General features: G+C 33.0%; 1 protein-coding gene across 2 annotated transcripts in view; it reads right to left on the minus strand.

The window, feature by feature from the left end:
• Ago1 (protein argonaute-1) overlaps positions 1–15,527 on the minus strand; it is a 125,956-nt gene that overhangs the window by 15,356 nt on the left and 95,073 nt on the right. For both annotated transcript variants that reach the window (XM_076390736.1, XM_076390734.1), the window contains exons 8-9: positions 7,596–7,914; positions 7,131–7,482 (exon numbers count right to left, since the gene is read on the minus strand). In XM_076390736.1, coding sequence (XP_076246851.1) covers positions 7,131–7,482; positions 7,596–7,914 — 671 coding nt within the window. The remainder of the gene's footprint in view (positions 1–7,130; positions 7,483–7,595; positions 7,915–15,527) is intronic.

Consider the following 15,527-nt stretch of genomic DNA (forward strand, 5'->3'; position numbering starts at 1 on the left):
AAAGTCTGATGTCAGTATAGTACCATTATTATCAGTATTACAAAATTCCATATAAATAGTAATTATTATTTTCAAGTCTAACCCAGAGACTTAACCCAGACCTAAACCTATTCTAAATCTTACAATTATGATACGTAATATGTAATATATTTTTGCGTGCATCCCGAAAACTAAAGTTAGGCAGTATATTGGATGATTGCATAAGTTCGTGTCCGATTTTCATAGACGGCGCAAACTTTATTGCACGGCGGAGCTTCGGTGTTTGTGTTTGGTTATTTATACGCATTGAATAGGTAATAGTGTCACGTATCACATTAGCGTCAGACGTGGTTCAGGTAAGTGGACTTGTGCGTTAGAACAAATTTCGAAGATGGAGGACGAAAAAGTGCATTTGCGACATTTCAGAAATTTTCAGAAATATACAGAGCATTTATCTGGACCATGCTCCTGCACTCTGAACGGTTAAAAAGTGGTTTGGCAGATTTCAAAATGGTGATTTCAACTTGGAAGATCAATTCCGCTTGAATGCATTTCCTTGACTGAAAGGAATAAGCTGGATCGCACGAATGTGACCATTTCTCTCCTTGCACCTAATGCAAAAGATTTTAACATTTAATTTTAACAGATGACGAAAAGTGGATTCTGTACAATAACATATGACGAAAAAGGATCTGGGAAAAAGCAAATGAAGCTGCAGAACCCGTTGCAAAAACAAGTTTGCATCTAATGAAGATGCTACTGTGTGAATTATTCACTTCGAATGACTCCGACGCAGCGAAATAATCATGGCGGACAAGTACTGGGAAGAACTTACTAAACCTGATGCGGCTATTGGAGAAAAAAATCCGGTTTTAACCAATCGAAAAAACATCATCTTCCACCACGACAATGGTAGGCCACACGTTGCCCAACAGACGCTACGAAAACTGCAGGAGTTGTAATGGGAAGTACTGCAGCATCCACCATATTTTCCAGAGATATTGTTCCTTCAGATTTTCATGTGTTCCAGTGTTTGCAAAATGATTTGAATGGACAGAATCTTAATTCTGAGAAAGGCGTCAGAAACTACCCCACGAACTTTTTTCAAGGAAAACCAAGCTCTTTCTTCAAAAATGAAACCGACGAGCTTGTAGATATCATTGGAAAACAATTGTAGAGAAGAATGGTGACTATATAATTGATTAATAAAACTGTATTATTTAAACTTTAACCTACTGAATCTTATTTCTAAATCGGACACGAACTTACGTAATCATCTAATATATTAAGAAAAGTTCAGAATGTTAACCTTGACAACATATTTGGAGGTCATTGAAATCAAGCAGGTGAGTCTTCTATATCAGCATTGTCCAGGAGAGGGTCCTTCATTCGCCTTCTTTCCCTTCCAAACGTACCGTTGTTCAACCAACGGATACGTTTCTTTCTTAACCGAAACGAGCGTGAAAACGAGACTACACAAGTGCTAGTTGTTACTGAGTGCTATTAAAGTGCTAATTTTTACTATGACATCTTATATAATTACTGTACACGCCATGGTGCCAGTATCGTAACGGTATTTAAGTGCATTGCCTGCCCTCCACTCTTCTACTCTATGACGTCACTGGAAAACGCAATACTGACCAACAGTTATTGTACAGACAGTACCAACAGAATCCGATGAAAGCGTTAAAAATCACTTTCGCCACGTGAACATAACACAATTACATATTATTACAAATATGTTTCACATTACAGCGAAATAAGTCTAAAATAAAGAAAAATTTCGACTAACACTATGGATTTGCTATAGTATGTACCGTGAGTTCACGTGACGCAAGAACACTGTGTTCGCACCTTTAGGAATGCGAAACCGGGGCTCGAGAAGCATAGAATGTGAGCAAAGTCGGTCTTGACATGTTTTGACATGTTTTGCATCAGCAATTTTTGCCATTCATAGTGGATATATGGCGACAGACTTAAGTTAAATATTTATAAATTCCTATAGTCTGTCTTTAGTCGACAAATCGACTAGTAACTGTCACAATCAATGTTCAGACTGAGTAGCGAAGAGCTCATGCAGCTGTGGGAAGCGAGTAGCAGTCACATTATATGAACATTTATAATTAAGAAACAAAGGTACAAACGTAATTTCATTGTTCTTTATATTTGTGCTATTTTCACGTGTATAAAACCATCCTTCTCTCCCATCTGTAGTCCTCCACTCACAATTAATATACGTTACACATTTATAAGTGAAAATTTATATAGGGACTGTCAGAAAATATCGGACATTTCTGGAGGGTAGATCCTAAACACGAAAACAATGAAAGCAGTCCATGTGCACATATGTTCGGAAACACTCAGTAGTTTTTTAGTTACACGCGTTTTTATATTAAGTATGGTACGGAACTTTCTTTAAGATCCACAATCGTACGCCAATTATTTAAAAGAGGGAATATCTCTGGGCCCAGTATGACTTCAAAGAAGAGAGCCCATCGTACAGGCAAATAATGGGCTAACATTTAACGCAATGTAAAATAGCGTGTAATTAAAAAAAACTATGTGTTTTAGGGCGTATGCGCATTTTTTTCATTGTCTTTGCGTTTAGAAGCTATCTTTCAAGAGCACCCCACATTTTTGGTATTTGTTATGGGTTCGTGGCAGCGTTTTACGCAGCAGAAAATACCAGGCATGTATGCATATAAACTTTTTTATTATCTACATATGTAGAACCGATTCTGCAAAAATGTCCCACATTTTCTGACACACTTTATATAAATATTCACTTATATATATGTTCAATGCATACATATGAATGTCTTTCTGCAATAAATACCCAACGTATACTAAATTGTAAGTGTTCGACAAAAGGCAAGGGAAAATGTAAGGCATGACATCTACAAAAGTAAACGTCAAAATAGCACGAATATCAAAAACAGTGAAATTGCGTGATGTTGCAAGCACCGACTGCATTTATAAGGCTTCCTAGTGCTCGCAGAAAGATAATGGACGAAAATTAGACTGATTCGTCCAAATTGTCGATATGTCAATTAGTCAGTCGTCGCACAGTGGGCAACAAGGCCGATCTAGCTGGACAAAAGTCATTTTGACAAATGTCATAAAATTTTCTCATTTTTATTTCAAGTTGTTAAAAAGAGTTTGGAGTAATTGGAAACATACAGAACAGTTCATTTAATAATGTCTGTTAGGCCTGGTACGTTGCCAAATTTGTGTGTTTGCGTGTGTGACCTAATAACAGTCTCAAATGCAGCGTTGTGAACAAAACTATATTTCATAGATAGACAGATCTTAAGATTGTTCTACAGTTTATCTTCGTTGTTGCTCTATAAGATGTTTATTTTAGGATAAAGCATACAAAAACTTCATTATTTTACTGAAAATACGGTTCGTAATATATCAAAGTTACAGAAAAAATGTGCGAAACATGAGAAATTATTTCAACTTTGTATAGACTTGCAAAGATTTCTCCACTAGTTTGCGCCTTCCTTTTTTTATCACTATATTTTGCGATTATTTCTTTCTAAGACGTGATAAAATAGGTTTTGTCGATAGGTGTCATTGTGCGAATGATGATGGTTTTTATGAAATGATACGTGATGGCGCAACATCCCACACATGAATTGGAACTTGTATGACTTTACAATACCACAAATGAGTTGTTCTGGATATTTTACAGTAATAGATGCTATATCCCATGTTTTATGAAAATTTATTTTTTTATTTAAGTAAATCTGAATGCCTCTTGTAATAGTATCTAAATTTTAAAGAGAGGTTATTCTTATACACGTGTTATAATTTGAAATTATGGTGTTCTGCAATGAAATACTGAAGGTTCTCGTACCTGTTAAATTAGATAAGGTACTCGTGAAGACTCGATCTTACAACGGTTTTTCCAACTTATGTATAGTTATTGAATATTCCATGATTTTTTTAATAAAAAATATTTAAAAGGTACTATAGTATTAATGCCTTTCAAATAAGTACAGATAAGACCACTGTAATTTATAGAATTCGTATTTTAATCCTGTACTTTAATCACTAAAATCTAATTTACATGTGGAAAAAAGGCAAATTTTTATAAAAACTCAATTACTATTCATATTTCACGCAAATTTAAATATTAGTACAAAGAGGTATAACACAACCCTTCATTTTAAATTTTGTCTAGCTAGATCGACCATTTTGCCCACTGTGCGTCGTTCCGAAATCGTAATAATTGAATATTTGCGCCATACTAATGATCGATTCAAACAAGCGGTGTTTTGCCGCACGTTCTTCTGTTTTTTCTTGTTTTCCCAATTGAAAATAACAAGGGTAATTCTCAATTTTCAATTAAGAAAACAGAAAAATATAAGAATATGCGGCAAAAAGCTGCCCATCTATATCGGACTAAATTGTACTGTGTAAACAGTGTAGATAAAATAATACTATAAACAGTACAGATTTTGTAAAATTATAACCTAATTGTTCATGACGAACCAAGAACTGCGAATGCGTATCATAGGTCGCAATGTAAGTCATATGATGTTTGCTCTTTATTTTGAACACAATTCTGACGAGAAAAACTCTCACCATGTAGATAAGCTTTACTTTTTCTTTGTCATTCCTACTTTGTGTTTTGCGCAATACGAATACTTTCTTCGGTGATTATGCATAAAAGGGTACACCTTGTAGAAATCAACATTAAAAAGAACAACTTTTCTCTATATACTTACTTCGTAACTACTTACTTAGTCTATATACTTACTTACTTCTCTATATACGGACTTAGTTTTCGAGATATATGCACAAAAGTATTGCTACTATCACAGTTTCTGAATTTTGCTTATACGTATGCGTCCGTGGTCGCGTATGAGTCAATATGCGATGGCCGTTTTTCTGCTGTTTCTATAAACATAGCAAGGTAACTGTAACTATTGAACTCAGGCATTGTTTTCGAAACTTTTACTTATCGTAAATGGGATAAGTTAACCTAGTGGACAAGCCAAAATGAAAAATTAAAAAAAAAAAAATTCTCTAGGCGACCCAACACCCTACAATAACACGATGGGTCTAGGTTGATCCGATGGGTCTAATTTGACCCAGTGGAGCTAAGTTGACTCAGTGAACAAACATAGAATGTAAGAGAGTTACATTGGGTTACTTTTGTCTAGTGGGTCAACTTAGACCCATTGGGTCCTTTATAAGGTGCTGGGTTGCCTTGAGAATTTTTTCCTTTTTAGACTTGTTCACTGGATTAACTTATACCACTGACAATAATGAAAGATTTCGAAAACAATGCTTAAGCCCGATAGTTGACTCATATGCTGCCACAGACGCGTACGTATAAGTAAAATTTAATGTGACAATAGGAACAGGTTGCAAATATCTCGAAATCTAAGACGGTTATATGTATAGGAAAAAGTTGTTCAAAATATCGTCCACTATAATATATCCAAAGATAATAAAAATCGGTGAGGTATATTCTTTTAGGCACAATTACCCTTTTTCTTTATAAGTATAGTTCGTTTCTGGGGAATAACTACAGATATCTTTGTACACTGATAGAAAAGTTTAACCCTCCGAAGGCATACAGGGTCTACTTTGTCCGCAGTAGATTCCGATTTTTTTATAAACTTCTTCTGAATTTTTATTTTTCCTAACTAATTTTCTAAAAGTTTGAGTCAAATAGCGTTTAGTCAAGATAGTACATTAACCCTTTTAGTACCGGCGAAAAGAACGTACCTAAGCGAAGAATACCGGGCCGAATCGGCGAATTTGCAGAGGTTTGCGAAAATGCTCGTAAAAACGAAAGTAGAAGTGATATTTACAAAATATAAAAAGCAGCATATTCGGAAATAAAGGGAGAATAAAACGATATGAATTGTGTTTCATTATTTGTTGAAAATCATAAGAATAACATAAACATAAGACATAACAAAAATCGTATAAAAGTGATTTCTCTTTTTCAAATTGTGGTAATATTCACCACATGTGATTATTGAAGAAACTATCAGTTTTGATCATTGTTTAGTTTCGCATCTGAAACGTTTTAGGTTACGGATTATTGTTTCTCTCTTTGATTGTTCATGAAACAATGTTTTAAATTTAAATATAAATATATAGTTTTCTTCAATAAAAAAGTTAAGATTTATATGGTGTTTTCTGCGTCATCCATGTTCGTAACAGGGTATAATTTTTTCAAAAAGGTATCGACAAAACTGACAAAATTTTCTACTGCTAATTGTGTCTCTATGAAAACGTTGACGGTTTTCGAATACTGACTGCACGTTAGAAGGATCAAGAAAGACTGAGAAAGATTTTAGGCTTGCCGAGTCGATGCACGCATGCCACTTGAATACTCCGATAACTATCATAAACATCGTAAAGATTGCGATTACGGTCCAGAGAAACTATCCCGTGTCGACGAATATCCGAGGGATATCCCGAGTCCCGTTTCTATCTTATCGCTCTAACATATACAGACCCGCGGCACTAATCAGCATAAAATATAACAAAAGGTTAAATCTAATAACCATTTTTTCACTTGTGTTGCATCGAATATGAACCATTTTAACATTTTATTACGTTATTTTGAAACACAGACCTCTTGTGATGAGTACAATAAGGCTCCAACGGAGGCGCAACGATATATCGTCGTTGGTATTTTTGGCAAGTGCACCGAACGACGATATATCGTACTAAAAGGGTTAAAATAAAGACTTCAATAAATACTCCAAAATTCTTAACATCTTATGAAAGCTTAGAACATTAAAAATAAAGGTGTGAAAATCATGTGTCTTCCGAGGGTTAAAGTATTAATTAGACTACTATACTTAAAGTATAAGAAAACATGCGAATTGCAGTATCAAAGTAGTTAAGACACTTTAGTCTTGAGCGTTTTAGTGTGCTGTAACGTGTTCCTTTCGCGCACTGTTACTTGGCACTATCACACTACACTCTCGAAACGCCTCTTTTTTCAGCAACCCGCAGTTAAAGATCTTAGAAAGGCTTGATATAAACAATATTTTCCTTATTGAAATAGTGCAATAATTTATTGCACTATTGCGCATATCATCAATTTATTTGAAAGGCAGACCTATTGACAAGTAAAACATGTACATAAAATTATATAAATAAAATTAACTCACCTGACCATTGAGCTGAGCTCCTGAATAATTTCCTGTCTGTGTTGTTGAACTCTGACAGTAGCTGCATATCGAGATGGGTGAGCATCCATGCTAGCAACTACTGCAGCTATACTGGGCTTTTTATTATCCCCAGCAGGAGGATGAGTCACATCAGCTCCAAAGAATATAACAGGTTCATTAAACACTTTTGGTCTGATACTGGGTACTAAAATATTGTTAATACCACCTAACTTTACATTAATTTTTAGACATAAATTGGACAATGTTTGTGGCGACGTTTTATTAACATTTTTTGCTTGTACACATTGTGTTGCCATGCCCAGTAATGTATCTCCTACTCTTTTGACTTCAGCTATAGATGAATAGAACATAAAGAAAAAAAATACACAAATACACATTTATTAAATAATTAGAGAATATAAAAGCGAATAAAATATGCAAGGACATAATATATCGCATAATTACCATATACAGGAGTTTTTCCAGGTAGTACAACACAAACAAGCTGTAATGATGCAAATGTCATTTTTAAATATTTAAACATAGGCTCTACTTGATCTGGCCCATTAGCATATTTACAGAAACAGGGTTGCCCAATAATTGGCATTCCAGCATCACTGCTTATTCTCTGCAATTGCATTATGAACATTCGTAATGAATCTTCACGCACGGTTCTCTGTGGTGCGAAGCATGCAATCGCCCAAACTCTGATTTCCACACCCGTAAAGAATTGCTTTCCACGCATATCCCAAACACCTCCAGTAGGTACAGCTTGCTGCTTCGTCTTTAGCAACAAAAAGAAATGTGCTTATATACATCATTGAACATCAAGAAATTAATTTTAAATCCAAATAAATAAACAAGGTAGATGCACCAATATTTCTATGCAATTCATGCAATAATTACTCTTTTAATTACATAACTTTTATATGACATCTACATAAATAGGTATTATATAAAAAATACCTTAACTAAATATTTGGATGAAAAATATGTCAATTAGAATAAATGCAAATTCTTTTCATTTCATTATTGCATAGAATAGAACTGGTAGCATCAGGGAATAACAAATGATATTGGACTGTGAATGTAATGTCAATTATATTAACCCTCGTTCAACCGATATTCGATTCAGTTAAATAGTAGAAACACATATTTCAATTTAAAATATATATTTCCACCAGAATATAAGATAGTAAAGATAAAGTATGTCTTCTTCTAATGAAAAAAGAACTAGCTACAAAGTATATCTATAATAAAATATACAAATATTTTTTAATCATTATTCAATATAGGGATCATAAGATCATTAGTCACATTTATAACCGAATTACTTTCGATTTTGTTATTAATACAGAAATCAAATTTGTACAACTTCAAGTTGCCTCATCAGATGTACGCAGTTCAACAAACTGAGAGCTAAAACAATCTCCATAGCTCTGAGAATAAGATCAGTGCAGTATGTAAAACAACTGAAGTAAGTCTTAGAATGCATGTAAAACATACATTTGTTTTTCACAATACATTAATTAAACATTAAAAATTGCGACCGTTAACTAGCAATTTAAAATGTTATAATATTTAGGATGTTCGGTCACAGGAGCGGGAGATTTTATAAGTGATTCTAGACATTCAAATAAAATAAAAATTGAGTATAACAGAATTGCGTTTGCGCCATCCCTCAGTAGTTGCACGTCTGTTTCATGAGAGAGTCTTTTGAAATTGAATTCGTTGATCTACAATATAATAGACTTTCGAGGTCATTCAACCATCAGACGGCGAACGCTGGGTCAAAAGTAACCCAGAATTCGCTGGCTCTGCACATAAATGTAAAATAGTCCGCTGTCTGAGGGTTAACGATTTAAGCTTTCCCTTCACAAAACGTTCAAAGGACTCTCCTTACTCGAGATAATCGACAACTTCGTTGAATCAGATCGTATCGATTAAACAGATCGTGTTAGAACAATTTAAGTAAGATTTCAAATTATTTTTGCTTCGAGTAATTTCTGAATAAATGGACTAATAAAAGTGGCAAGTTGAGCATGTAACGCATTTTAATGCACGATCTACATAAATTAAGTCTTCACCAATGAACGTCAGATACGAACTGTGTATTTGTAATAATTATACTTTTTACTACAGTCCAAAAATGTCTTCGATTTTAGTTTTTATACTAATCAATTTGCAAAGTAAAAGCAGATACTTCTATTCATCATATCATAAAGAAAAATATAAGTTTACGATGTCAGAACAGACATCAGTCAATCAGAGTGGTATCTTCAGTGAATATGTGGACCATGAGGACGATTACAGTAATTAAATTTCTTCCTTTTAGATTACAATTAGATGAAAACAATGCAGATGACAACAATCGATTTATTTATGGACGTAGATGGAAATGTCATACAGAAATGTAAATCGATTTATATGTGTTTTAAAAGTTCATACTTTAGGTGCAGCAAGCCAAAATATTATTTCAATAGAACCTCGAAAAATTAGAAATCCTTTAAACGTATTGAATTTTGTATATTTTGAGGTACATATTTTATTCGTATTTGGAAGATTTAAAACTTTATGTGAAGATAAAACTATTTATGAAAAAACAGTACTTATCTAAAAATGGATTAAAAATAGTGCTATTATTTAACCCCTGTCCGTTTGCGTGTTTCTGTTCTTTTACAGTTTGCTAATTGAAATTATGTCAAACTAAATTACTTTTTCATGTTTATACACGGTATAAATTATATGCCTATCGCTACTTTTATGCTATCATAATTATATGAGAAATTAAATATAGCACACGTGTGTTACCTTATTGTCTGAATGCCATAATTTTTAGGACTCCATTGAAATTCTAAAATTCCACCGTGGTGAAGTAGTATATCACATTAACTATTCTTGAATTACAAATAAAGTAACTCCTACGTTGATCTAACTAATGTCATAAGTATATAAATTTTGCTTTTCTCAGCGCTCTGCTATAATTGTTTTAAAATACCTTAGACCAGGTGAACCTGTCGGTGTCATACACTACCATGTCGATGATTAAATGATTTCATTACACAAATGAAAAAAGAATGATTTTTGTGTATCTCTAATACTTTGAAACATCCTTTTCTTAGGTTATTTAATTCATAGAAAGTATTCATAGAAATGAATGATGTTTAGTTACAACTGTAATTTAAGAAATGATTACAGACGTTATTCAAAGCGAAAATTAAGAATACTCAAATTACAGTTGCAGATGAGGCTCCATTTGTTATGGTGTGTCCAGATTATTCGTCTGCTTACGAGGAGAGCAATGTGCAAGCCTGCCTGGACCAGCTCTGCAGCACTTGTCTTCTCATAAGCGAATATAGGCTTGAACACCACGAGCACCACGAAGTACTATTTGTGATACTTGTAAGTATGAATGTCCTCTGGAGATCCCTTATTTCCAGAGGGCCCCACCATCGTCACTTGACACTTGATGGGTCTTTCACAGATATGTTTTGTACTTTTATGATATTGGTAGTTCGAGGAAGATTGTCGTGTTTATTTATTTGGCAACACGACTAATTATTAAGAAGTCTCACTCATACACTTCTATACACCTACACTATCGCACACACATATACGTATAATTATTCACAGTAGGTCCAACACCTTTTATTTTATTCTAGTAATTGTTAGTAAATGTATCGAAATCTACACGTTATTTTAATATGTCTGTTAAGTAAATGTAAGTAATTGTAAGTAGAACAACTAAACATATTAATAAAGGAACTTAAAATAATGTTTGCGCGAGTGGAAGGTACGAAGCAGACGAATAATCTGGACCCACTATTATAAAATTCACCTGAAACTTGATAAACCATCTACCACTATTCTTAACATTAAGCACGTGCCAGAAGTCGCTCAATGTATAATTGGCCATTCTGATAATCATAAACGTGAATCATGCAGTAATTAGCTTCTTTTTGCGTCTTAAGATAAAGAAATACTGAACGATTGATCATTTAGAAATGTCTCACTAGTTCTTTATAAATTAACCTTTATAAATATCCTTGAAAGCATAAGATGTTAGATGCCCAACTACGTCGAAACTCAATAGCACTATGCATTATCGAAATTAAAATATCTCCTAAATTAATACGGTTTGCTTGTCCTGGATAGTTTACTACTTTTTTTTTAGAGCATAATGAGTTATATTGATTACTAAATATATAGTTCTGCTTGGAATACGAAGTTAACCTCCGTATGACCTTTACGCTATCATCTACAATCTACACTGACCGATAGAAAAACTTCATCAAATTGTGTCCTTCGAGCCATCCTATTTTCTATGTAAAATATTTATGGTAATATTACCAGTTTCGAAGATATCCGTTAGAATCGATTTAAATGAGACATTTTGTGTAAATATCACTTTAACGTTTTAGAAAAACTTGTTTTTCATAACCGAAAGCAAATTCAACACATACTTCATTGTAATTTGCACAGAATTACATATTGAATTACATATTAAAAAAATTTTACACCTCACTGTAAAGTTAACTTTGATACAGAGACCTGATGCGAATTTTGTCTACCTGCTCCGCTATACAAATCACGATTATGAATAGAATTAATCCTGAGAATTTAGATGCTGGTGTACTTAAAATACCACTTTTTGAACACACTAATTTTCAAACTGTATATTACCTCCTTTAATTGTTATAATTATTCATAAGCAAACAAATGTGAGTAAGACAGAAATATTTTTTCTTAGTTTTACTCAATATTAATTACACTCACTACGATCAACCCTCAGTAACAGAAATGTTGAAATATTCGAGGTCGATAAATCGAGATTCTACTGTATTATCGATTTGTTAAATTTTACATATTATTGATAGAAACATTGTAATCAAAGAATGCGTCGGTTAATGACTTATCCAGTGCAAAAATAGTCGATATAGCGGTTATTAAAAAATTCAATTACTCGATATCCCTACTTTAGATCACCGATTTTAATGTAGTTTTTGGAACATACCTATAAAGGATATTCCCTCATAAATGTCAGACACAAAGATCAACACTTTCTGGATTATTCGCACTTAAACTTTTCCATATACCTTAAATAGAAGTCATGTAGGATCAACATGTCGAAATGATATGAAACTTCTGTATGGTGCTTGTCTGCCATCCGGATGACCCAGGTTCGACTACGCGTTGTGTGTCTTAACTTTTTCTTTTTCTTATTCTCTTATGTTTATGTGTAATATTAAATAGATAAATAATTTTATATAAAATCGTTTGTATGAAACACTGTTCTTTTAAAAATAGTAAACAAGAGTATAGTTCTGGCGTTATTAGAACATGTAAAAAGGTCCCATCAGTTTTCATTCCTCCAGTTAGCAAAATACGTTTAATAGTTTTCAAGAGTCACAGTCTTTACAAAAGTGTTACTAACTCGTATTTCAATGACCCCTTGAACAGTACGAATACCAGGCGTCTGAGGACAAGTAAGTTCGGTGAGAAGTATAAATATTTCTGAACAATAAGATGGAATATTAGTGAATCCATAAAGAATATGTCGAAGCAATTATTGAATGTTGCTTTACTGATTGTAAAACAGCTTCTGTTAGCTAAAAAGTATTACAGAAATGAGTCGAAGAGACAAAGAAGAAATCGAAGAACGATCAGTAATCAAAGAACTGTTTAGTAACCGGGGTACTCGGATATGAAGAATACGAATTTCACTTCCATTCTTTATCAAAACTCAAGCGATTTATGCTAAAAAATCATATGACAGTGCGATATAGTTCGATGCTAAAGACAATTATCAATGTCTTTTATAGTTATACGTGCTCTTCTGCGAAGACTTTTAACTATTCCATTCTTTACTCTTCAAATATGATTGTTTTTTGTTGAATAATGAAGACAACCTCATATTCATGTACAGACTGTAAACAATATACGTGGTAATAAGTATTTCAAAGATTGATAGGGAAGTTCAAATGGAACACGAAATGCCGCATGACATAATGTTTGATCTACCTTCACCTTTTACTAATAATGCCTTGCAATTAACGTATTTATAAGCTAAACTAACAATTACAGGATTCTGTAATTTTACATGCACTGAAGGTTAGAAATAGAACAAAAATATCTTACTACACTTTGTTGTATTTCTTATGGTTCAACATCTATAAAGTTTTAAAAATCCGGAATCCATTTGTTACAAACATCTCGGATTTTAAAAGTTTTATAAAAATTAAACTTTAAGAACTAGAACAGAACGTATTAAGATTTTTTACTCTATTTCTGCCCTTCAAATTAACTGCAAGTTTATAAAATCCTTTGATTGTTAGCTTAGCATATAAGTATGTCAAATTTAAGGTATTATTACTGCAACACGAAGGTAAATTAAATATTATATCATATGATATTTTGTGCTCCAATTTGAGCTTTCTTATACTATAAATCGACTACTATCAGAAAAATGTTAATGATGTGCCGTGTGCCACCAATTCCTATCTTTAACAGACTAACCGATATTCTATCAACGCACTGTTGATTCCTGGCACTAGGAACAGTATATAAAATACTGTAAATAAAAAAAAAAACAGTAAATAAAATGTTAAAACAGAAACATTATGGAAAACTATCTTTGTTTTACCAGTTCAATATTATGAATAAGTGGAAAGCACATGAATTGTAAATACTGCACATATACTGCGTTCAAGTGAAATTAGCTACATTTCTTTAACTGAATATATATTATGGTGTCTCATTCAAATATCATGATCGCGTACTATACAGTGATGAGACATCGGCTCATTATGTAAAAACTGAAAAGACCACAGGGAAAGAGGGATCGTCCACTCGCGTCACTGAAAGAAAAGAGTGACGTCCCGATTAATATTATTGACCAAGCCGTCTTCTAACACGTAACTGGCATTCCATCAATATCTTTTAAATTGGGGCGTTTCTGTTGTTTTTCAGTCACGTGAATTGTTTTAATTAGTTTTAGTCAGCCGTTTTAGTTTGTAGATAGTGAGCCAACATCTCAACACTCTAGAGTCCTTGAATTTACAACCTGCAGGAAGACCTATAGGAAGCAAATACCTGGCTGAAAATCGCAATGTTACGATACAATTTTATTTGTGAATGTTAAAATATACTTCATTAGTAGAGATGTGTGGAAATGCGAAAATATTGAGAATCTCGAAACTATTAAAAATTTCGAAAACACTTTTCTACAAATGGAAACACTGTTATGACAAACAGAACTAGATTGTTATCACAAAATGTAAAAAAATTAGCTTTTTATACAAAAATTTAAAATAAAACATTATACATATTATCCCGAAATGTGTTCCAGAGAACTTCTCATGGGACATAAACAGTACTTGTTAATCCTCTGATACATTATTTTGACCCTATCTTATGCATTTTACGATTTTAACTTTATATTAACTCTCTTACATTATACCAACAAATTAAATGGATAGGTAAGTAAATTTTATAATGTGGAATTCAACAAAGTCTCAGAAATTCAAAATCTAAAACTACGACTGTATTTAATAAAACAAAGCCTGAAGACACATTCAGAATTTCGAAATTCATTAAAATATCGGGAATTTCGTTATTTTCGAGAATCTCGACTCTTTTAGAAATTCTGAACATTCTCGGGAATCTGAGATGTTATAGGGAAACCTGAAAGTTTCGGGAACCCGTCCTAAAACTAAAAAAGACCCGTTCCTGACTGGACTCGATATTTGGAGTTTCCACAGACCTCTGCATATTAAAAAATTTCTTAAGCTAATGGTACTGACATCAAACATTTCTTATAGAATAAATATTTCGCACAGAAAATACAAGAATGTACGATTACTCAGTCTTCTTTAGATTACCGTGACTTTTTTCATTTAGGGATATTTGAAGATCATAATGTCATAGGTAACTGAATTCTTTTCAACGTGCACTAAAATATTGTACATATCAAAAAAGCAGCTACTTATATGCAAAAAAAGAAAAATTTTAAAATAATCGGAAAAGATGAACTTAAGAGGGAGAGAGAGGATTATGAATCACAATATCCGTTACTTTCAACTAAACGACCTTGTCCTGATACACTGTTCCGTATTGGCAAGCATAACAAAGATACTAAGAAATTCAAATAGCTTAAATAATTGTCACAGTTCAGACTATTTATTTACTACATTGACTGTCACACCTGAGTTTCACTTTTCTCACTCTACGTACCGACATGTGGAATAATACATAGTATAATATCTCAAAAACCTATTCTATGGTCAAATATAATATTAGTGAATCACGTAGCACAGTGGTAACAGAAAATAATTACAGTGTCACGTGATAAGCCAACGGTCTGACTTTATCGTGAGTTTTAAAAAGATAGGGTTGGGT

The sequence above is a fragment of the Calliopsis andreniformis genome, unplaced genomic scaffold (assembly GCF_051401765.1).
Source record: "Calliopsis andreniformis isolate RMS-2024a unplaced genomic scaffold, iyCalAndr_principal scaffold0022, whole genome shotgun sequence".
Classification (NCBI taxonomy): domain Eukaryota; kingdom Metazoa; phylum Arthropoda; class Insecta; order Hymenoptera; family Andrenidae; genus Calliopsis; species Calliopsis andreniformis.